Source organism: Aegilops tauschii, chromosome 2 (assembly GCF_002575655.3).
Source record: "Aegilops tauschii subsp. strangulata cultivar AL8/78 chromosome 2, Aet v6.0, whole genome shotgun sequence".
Taxonomy (NCBI): Eukaryota; Viridiplantae; Streptophyta; class Magnoliopsida; order Poales; family Poaceae; genus Aegilops; species Aegilops tauschii.
The window spans coordinates 81,705,909-81,715,123 of record NC_053036.3 but is presented as its reverse complement, the minus strand read 5'-3'; the positions used below and the strand labels follow the sequence as shown (position 1 = coordinate 81,715,123).

Below are 9,215 nucleotides of genomic sequence, written 5' to 3'. Positions count from 1 at the left end.
CGATGATTTTGGCAACGGCGTGGATAAGACTGATAGGCCTATAGTCAGAGATCCCCTCAATTTTTGCTGTTGGCACCGGTAGGTCACAAATCCACAGTTTTATAACCAGATCGTATAAATTACAATGGACTTATAGCTGCATCAATCAGAAGATGTTTTCTCTCCTGAGACCACCCCACCAGGAGCTCTTTCTGGATGAACTGGTCACCAGGCTTACACTAATACAACGGAGAAGAAAAACACAAGACAGAAAGCTTTACTAGATCATGATCAAAATACAGTGGACTTCTAGCTACATCAATCACAAGTTTTCTTTCTTTCTTTTCTCTCTTGAGATCATCATAAGTTCTTGTGGATGAATTGGTCACCATGGTCACATTACCTCAACGAATCTTAAAGTAAAGAAGGAGGTGGCTGCAATTTTGGAAAACAACTTGAATGCAACATGATTAAGGACTTTTAGTAAGTACAGTCAGATCATGATCATTTCCGGATGACGATCGATCACATTGTTTTAAGATGTATATAACTGTACGTCCATGGAATGACACATCTGTGCATGAAGAAATCAAACCGTGTACTTATAAGATGGATCATCAAAGCAATGAAAGATAAAGAGATCAGATAAAGAACTATGCAAGAATTAATCACCCCAGGCTCAAAACTTGTTAAATACCCAACTCACCTTGCATGATTAAAGAACAAAAGAGGTGGCTCTAATTTAGAACACAGCTATAGAACAGCATGAGTACAGCTTCTGACTGAGTAGTACAGTCGATCACAGCTAGTTTCGGCCTTGAAGACTTTCTGCTAGTACAGTTGGGCCAGTTCTTGATGAGGTATCGAACTGTGTTGCTACTGTAGTACATCCATGAAGAGATTTGACCAAAGCCATGGATAATCAAGGAACTAGAAAATAATTTATCACTCCCAGAGCTCAAGTATTTACATCAGTTCTTCGTTACACATTAACCAATCAGGCTAATCTCAGCGCCAGATTTTACACACATATACAAGCACCGGCTCTTATTCATCACCAATCACCACCACCGGGCGGCGATTCCCGCAGCAAAGGAGCCAAGAACAATTCGTTCTCTTCCGTCCATGAGCAGCTAACAATCCGATCCCCAAACGATCGGATTGATTGATTCAGGATACATAAATCATAAGTCAAGAACTCCCAAGAAACCGAAAATGCGCCCCTCTCTGATCTGACTGACGACGAATCTACCAACTCTAACCCTTGGATTCAATTAGCGGCGGGGAAGGATCAGGAGGAGCAGTTGGCGCAGCGCACCAGCCCGTTCTCGTTGCAGTCGCCGCAGCGGAGGGCGCGGTCCTCCTCCTCGTCGAACACCTTGCGGCTGCCGGCGCAGGCGGGGCAGGGGACGAAGCGCACCCCGCCGCAGGCGTCGCAGACGAAGGCCGGGTCCTGCCCCGCGGCGCCCTCCAGGAGGCGCCGGAGCTGGCCGGACTCGTCCAGCTGCCGGACCTCGTCGGCGCCGCCGACGAGCCGGCCCCCGATGAAGAGCTGCGGGAGCGAGAAGGCGCGGCCCCGCGCGGCCAGCAGCGCCTGCAGCTCGCGGCGGAGCGCCGCGTCCATGGACACGTCGCGCTCGTCGACGGCGACGCGGGACCCCCGCAGGATGGCGCGCGCCGCGGAGCAGTCCGCGAAGGTGCGCCGCACCCCGCGCAGCGACGTCGTGTAGAGCACCACCGCCTGCGGCCGCGCGCGGGGCTCGTCCGCCAGCTGCGGCCGCCGCCACCGGGGCAGCAGCCGGTGCCCCTGGTGGTGGTGGTACGTCAGCGACCGCCCGAACTGCGGCCGCGCCTGCTGCTGCTGCTTCTTGCCGCCGCCGCCCTCCGTCCCGCCGGCCACGCCGCAGCCGCCCTCCATCGTCTCCTCTCGGTCCTCAGGGACGACGTGCGGCAGGCAAGGTTCTTGATTCCTCGCGGCTATGGCGGTTACCTCGGGCGGAGGCGACGACGGACGGGTTGGGGGGAGAGGAAAGGGGAGAAAGAAAGAGTCTTGCGAAAGCGAGCAATGAATTGGTTTCGCCGGAAGGTGGATCGAGGTGGGGTTTACTTAGTGGTGGCGTATATATATATTACTCTTTTCTTTTCTTCTCCCGGTGGAAGTTTCCTCGTTGCTTTTACTTTGGTTCTCCTCCTCTTCTTGATGCTGGGTGTGTCAAAAACAACTCAGCTACGAATTCACCAACTAAATCTTGCGAGCAAAAATGGCACGCACAGCCAATTTAGCAACTAATTTCTGCAGAAAAACCAGCAACTAATTGAGAGACAGAGGGCGTTTCCAGTTGGAACCAGCGGGCGATGACCAAAATAAGCATTTTTGCGCATTTCTTTGCTTAGTTTGGAAGCATTTTATGTTTATTTGGTCATTAGTTTTTGTGGTTGCTACTTGCTATACTTTGTGAGTAGACTGAGTGGCTAGCTCTGGCTGGCTAGTATTTGTCCGGGTGTGGCAGTTATTACCGGTGGGAATGGACTTGTGATTTTTGCAACTGGAAAGGAAGGTTCTTGAACGTTTGTTGTGCTCGCCCTCAACGAGAGCCTGTCATTTTCTTCACCCTAACTTTTACTTTTTCTCTATTTTGTGTGAACCATGTTCTGTTGACAGCGCAAATAGGAGAAGTAGCACACGGCTCTCTGTTCGTTTCAGTTCAGGAGGTTTTGACTGGGGCAGATCGTTTTGGAGGACTTGATAGGGACAGAGCATGGACAATTAGCTACTATTTCCCGACCTATAATATGAAAGCGTTTTTGACATTATAGTAGTGTAAAAACGCTCTTATATTGACCGAAAAAAATGCTCTTATATTACGTGAATAGTCCATTTAGATTTGACATTGTGGTGAATTACCATACCTACAAAAAACATATTTTACTTATTTTAATTATATGACTACCTATTCTTTCATACTCATCGTATTCTAGATTTTGGTAAGATTTAATTTGATTTGACTATGGGTAGGGGAAGACAATAAATTTTTGATTTACTTGAGATTCTTATAAGATTTGATTTGATTTCGGTGTGTGTAGGGGAACGCAATGAAAGTTTTGATTTAGTTGAGATTTTAGTAAGATTTGATCTGATTTGACTGAGTAGGACGTGGTTTTGGGAAAGTGCCGGGTTAGTTTATATTATTCCAAATTACTCTATTTACGTTGTTCTTTGTGTGTTGCATCGGTTGAGATTATCAAAAAAATCAACAAAAAACCAAAGTGGTAAGGGTGTGTGGGAAGGAAAAAACAGGGGGAGGAGGTGAGGCGAACCTACCAACTCCCCTTTTAATTGTAGAGGTTCGGTCATTTGTAATGGGTCTTGTTACTCATTGCCACATGTACATGCATACTAGAATAGTATAGTTTTCTTCATTTTCCACAAGGCGGTTATTAGATGTATCTCTATTTTAGGACATTGAATTTCCACATAAAGTTTTAAGTAAATGTTATAAATTGTTTAGGTACAATCCTGAATAAGGATGACAATTTTACCCACGTATTTGTTAGAATTTTGTACCCATTGACTACATGGATATGGGTATGGTATTGCTCTACCCGCCCCATACCCTACCCATTGTCATCCGCTCTGTTCACTAATAACTAGCCAATTTCCAATGCGTTGCAACGGGACATGCATATTTTAATGGTTCAACACCAATCGTGTCTGACATATTCCTCGCAAAAAAAAAAATCGTGTCTGACATATACCTTACACACCATATTCTTCATTTTGGTAATAATTGTTTTAGTTTATGTTGTCGTAAGGATTAATCTGATTGCGTATGGGTAGAAAAGGCAAGGAATGTTCGATTTGGTTGAGGTTTTTGGTAAGATTTAATTTGATTGATTTAATGCATGACATGGATTTGTAAGATTTGCTTTGATTGAATTAATGTAGAACGTGGTTTTCAGTAGGACAGGAAAAGGAACAAAGATTTAGAATCATTAGTTATTTCCAAACCATGTTTGCCCATAATGCTTACTAAGTAGGGTCATTACTTATTGGCTTATTTCCAACACATTTTAGGACATGTGCACATTTATACCAGTTGATGATCGAGATATATTAGTTATTTTCCTGAAATTTATTGGTTGGTATATCAAGATTCAAGGCAGACTGGTGGATGCTGAATTGTCTTTGATAAATTTTGTTGTCATAAGTTTATTTTCTCCAACTTTTCGCATTTTAATTCAATCACCACGTAAACACATGTTTGTTTTTTTAGTTGGTAAAAACATGGCATTATTGTAGTACCGACAATTGCAAGTTCGTAACCCATCGTAACCTCAAAACAGGCGGAGGCTAATTAGGCAATTACTCAAAAACAGGGGCTCAACAATGATTCTCTGCTAGGGAGGGGAAAGAGATCTGAAGCTTTGCTTGGTTTGATGCTTGCCCATGTTTGGAAATGCTACCAAATTGGCTAACAACCGGTTGATTACCAAATAAACCTTTATAAAAGCTGCCAACTTTTGGCCAAGTTCTGAGATTGCCATACGTTGGAATGCCTAAACATTGGCTAGACACCTTTTAGTGGCATGCATGCACATGATTGTTCATGGTTCAGCTCTCATTGTCCATTTCTCGTTGGTGCTTGCACTGTGTCGGCAGTTGGAAAAACATGTACTGCTATCATACACAGTGGCAAGTGTCGCTGAAGCTCTGGGAACTAGGGAGCATGCATGGGAAGTTCAGTTCAATGCAGAACAGTAGATGCCCGGCACCTCAACCCAGTGCGCAGTGGGCATGCATGGTCCTGGAAGATCGTGGACCCAAGCGTCCAACTCACCCGAGTTATGTCTCGGCCTCTTGGGCCCCCGGTAATCTGTCATGCATCGCTGTTCTTGATGAATGAATGAATGAATGAAGAACACTGTTTAGAGTTTAGGACGACTGAAGATTTGCTGGTTATATATGGGTTCCATGCTGAACAATTTGCAGCTGGAGATTGGGGAGATGGCAGGTGAGCAGTAGTCTTGTTCATTTTGCCGTCTTTATGTGAAAGGAAATAATATTATGGCCCCCTCAGAAAAAATACGGCACCGGTCACCGGTACCATGTAGTATTGCTCGATGCAGAGGTCAGGGGTTTACCCTCTCTTTGAAGGGGAAAAAAACCTTCTTAATGTACAACAGCTGAATATAAATATTCGATCCGGTTAAAAAACAGCAGTTTCATGGATTTTATTCTGAATTCCAAAAAAGAAATGCAGACTGTGAAAGGTCCTGATGCCGTTGAGACCAAGTCGGAGGAATACATACGTGGTGAGCCAGCAACTTTTACTAACGAAAGGGAATATCTCTGAAGCCTGAACGTGGGAAGTGTGTTCTTCAGACGATAGCGAGAAGAACGGGCCACACGCACTGACAACGACGGCTTTCTGCATAGCATCGCCGTAGTGGTCTCCTGCTCGGGCGTTCCACGCGGGGTGGCGCTCGCGCGACTTTTCCAATACGCCGGCCCTCCGATACATCGACGTCTCTAGTACGTATTTTTTTTTACTACTAAAGCAGGCGTAAACATTTACAAATGCAGTTCTCTTCTTGGAGAATCTAGTGTGATCCTATCTTTTGTTCTTCTCTATCCACCCACCCACCTTGCCGCCTTGCTGTAACTTCTTAACCTTTATGATTTTGAGGTCATAATAAAGTTCAGGCAGGCGTAGCCCTAGTAAGAAAAGAAAAAACGTACTGTAAAACGCACGCAAGCTGTGATGAGAGTTGACAATATAGTCAACGTAGAACGCACGCAGGCCGTGACGATGATAGGTTCACGGATCACTGTCCATGGTAAGAGACTTTATCCGTGAGAGCTGACAATGGTTTCCACCCACATTATCTTCCCCTTGCCGTCAGAGTTATAAACTCCGGTCTGGAAAGAGAAAGAGAAAAAGCTTATAATTTGCTGAAGGAGCAAAAACCTTCCGATTACATCTCTCTTACAAAATAACTGCATGGTTAATCTTCCTTCCATTGTCTAACACACGAGTAAATAGTCGATGGTGATGTCTTGCAGGCTTCGGAGAAGAAAAGCATGGCTTACGCCTTACGAAAAGAGCAAGCCACACACACACACAAACACAGAGAGGCTTAGCATGCCTTGTAAGTAAAGCCAGCCACGGAGACCAAAGACATCGAGGCTCTGGAGTCTGGATCGCACGTCGCCAGTTCCACTCAACGCCGCGGTGCTAGTGCCTAGTGGTAGGTAATGCATTTTACACAAGCTACTCCTACTCACCACTACTAACATTCAGCCTTTTTAGACGATAATTAAGCAAGCAACAATCATTGTTCAGCTTCGGCTAAAGTACACACACTCCATGTACATCTGCACGGCTAACCGTTCCTGAGGGACGACAGACTGATGGCGAGGACTGAGGAGGAAACCTAACCCGCTCACTAATTGGCCGCTACTACCTCTTCAAAGAACGCGAGCTATATATCATGTTACTCCTGTTACTGTCATCTCACCGGCCGGCGCACATAATTCAGTTACAACTTTTTTTGAGCTGTGCTATATATACACACGACAAGATATGATGGACGACTCACAGACGAGTAAACCGGACAACATATAAAAGTGCAGCCACCGATGTGCTAACTAATCAGTGGGGCTAAGTCTACCCATACATAGCTCTCGTGGCACAATCATGCATGGTGTGCTCCATGCATGCATGCATGCATGTCGCACTGGGCTGTTATCCGTTCGGTGGACTGTAGGCTTCAGCCTCCGTCCTACTGCTCAGTGGTCCGCGTCATGGCTACCTGACGCTGGACAAGGAGACAGGGGTCCGGATGGCCGTCCCCCTCGCAACAGCGAACGATTCGGACTTGGGAGGAGACAGCAGCAAGGAGACGATAAGGATTAATTGGGGCACAGTATCGAGTCGCGATTTAGGCCAGTTATCATTGACCATTCTCAATCATTCTCCTTCGTGCTGCTGCTACTGCTCGTCGCCTACGCTGACGGACTTGGGCGGAAGAATGTGCCCAAACTGTTACAGATGGTGTGGTGGACGGGTACACCAAGGCTTAGCAAATCAGGAGAAACCGCAAGTGTAAAATTACTGCGAATTTCCGGTTTTTGGTACACTCTGTATGCCAAACTGACTGAAGTGTTTATTCCAACAATTTTTTTAAAATAAAATAAAATTCGAGAAGCTATATATTTTTACATTATGAACCTTCGGTTCTACTCTATCCATTTGTTCAAATTTGAACCAAAGCCATAACATTTATTTTGGAACGGAGGGAGTAAATTTAAATTCTTGTACATTGAATGGGTAGCTGCCACAATAAATTTAGATCAATTTTTCTACCCCTGCACCCCGGACGTGCTCGGGCCTTAGCGATTCTTCGCCTCACACCGTGCGCCTACGCGAATTATTCTTTTGTTTTTTTGGTTCATCAACGGTTTTCTACAAGGCGTGATTTTTCTGCCTTTTCTCGATGGTTTATACCTGTTTTTTCTCTTTTTGTCTTTTCCTTTCTTTTTTTTTCTCTTTTTTGTTTTCATCTTAAAATTCATGAAACATCATTTTATACTCATGAAAATTTTAAAATCCTTGAATATTTTTTCTTTTTTAAATACATTTTTAAATTTCTAAATAATATTTAAAACTAACAAACATATACTGATTAATGATTTTTTTGAACAACCAAAATAAAAAAATGGCTGAAATGAAAAACGCTAAAAACCGTTCCTCTCGAGCGCACATAGTGCTACATGGGTGGCAGGCCTACCGTCCATTGGGGAAGAAGAATAGCGAGATCATCGGTTAGAGGGCACTCCTTGGAGAGGTCACTCCCATCTTGTATGGTGATAACAAGTGGCACACTGCATGCACGTCATTTGTCACTGTCTGAAAGTTTCTTTAGATTCGTTTTTTCATAACGTTTTATCTCTTGAACCATGCTTCAAATCATGAACCTTTTTCACTGTTGGATCCCTCGCGTCGAGATCTTCGCAACTAGATCCTATGTTAATAAGTTTCTAAGAACTTTTTCTTTCCCCAAAAACCTGAAAATGAAAAAACACAAAAATCCAACAAACAAAAAAAAAATACTAAAATCTGGGAAAAACAGAAAAATGAAAACCCAAAAAAAAACCGGAACCTAGAAGCACAATTGTGCTTTTTCCTTTTCGGGAAGCACGTACTATGCCTTTCACTTTTTTAGAAAGCACAACTGTGTTCTTCCCTTTTCATGAAGCATAATTGTGCTTCTCATGAAAGTACTGACTGTGTTTTTCCCTTTTTGTGAAACACGTCTATGCATTTTCCTTTTCGGGAAGCACATGTTATACTTCTCGTGGAATCACAATTGTGCTTGTCGCAAAACACATGTTGTACTTCTTGCGAAAAGCACTGCTTGTATAAAAAACCTAAGGAAAACAAAAAAAAAGCGGAAAAGCAAATAAATAAATAAATCCAAAAACACATGAATGAGAAAAACACCGAAATCCCGAGGGAGTGCGAGCCTGCGCGCTCCCAGTCCACCAAAAATGACCCCTAGGTTCCCCAAGAAGGTACCCTCCAATTAGTTGCTCTCGAAGAATAGGAGCACCTAAGTGTAATACTCCCTCCGTTTTTATTTACTTCCCATATTAGTTTTGATCTAAGTCAAACTTTATAAAATTTGATCAAAATTTATGGAAAACAATCTAAACTTTCACAGTGACGAACACTGGCGTAGCCAAGCCCCGGGCAACAGGGGCGGCTCGGGGCATGGCAGCAAGTTTGCTCATCGTTTGCATCAGATACATTGTTAAAATTTGTACTGTTCCATATTGTACCATTGAGGTTGGTCTGGGACGTGATGTTGGGCTGGCTACGCGACTAATAACAAATATATATGATATAAAAATATATTCAATGATGATTTTAAAATTATTGATTTGGTATTGTGGATAATATATTCTTTATAAACTTGATCAAAGTTTTTTTTGAGCCAAACTTTTTTTTTGATTTTGTATTTTTCATCTACTTCCATTCTCTATTATCTAGATCACCACTTAAATAAAGCCTCATAACTCAACAGCATCATTTCAAATATGAAATTGCTTACCACACATACCATGTGGTATTTGAGCCAAACTTGATACAAAGCTAATATGCGAAGTAAATAAAAACGGAGTATTTGAAATGGGCTCTTCTCGGACCGAGGCCGCTCCAAGTGGCTCGCCGAGC

General features: G+C 43.6%; 1 protein-coding gene across 1 annotated transcript; it reads right to left on the bottom strand.

The window, feature by feature from the left end:
* Positions 1 to 898: 898 nt before the first annotated feature.
* Positions 899 to 2,074, bottom strand: LOC109767224 (uncharacterized protein At5g39865). The gene has a single exon (XM_020325986.4). It carries the CDS (start codon positions 1,895 to 1,897, stop codon positions 1,271 to 1,273), a length of 627 nt encoding a protein of 208 aa, XP_020181575.1. The 5' UTR covers positions 1,898 to 2,074; the 3' UTR covers positions 899 to 1,270.
* Between the last annotated feature and the right edge of the window lie 7,141 nt (positions 2,075 to 9,215).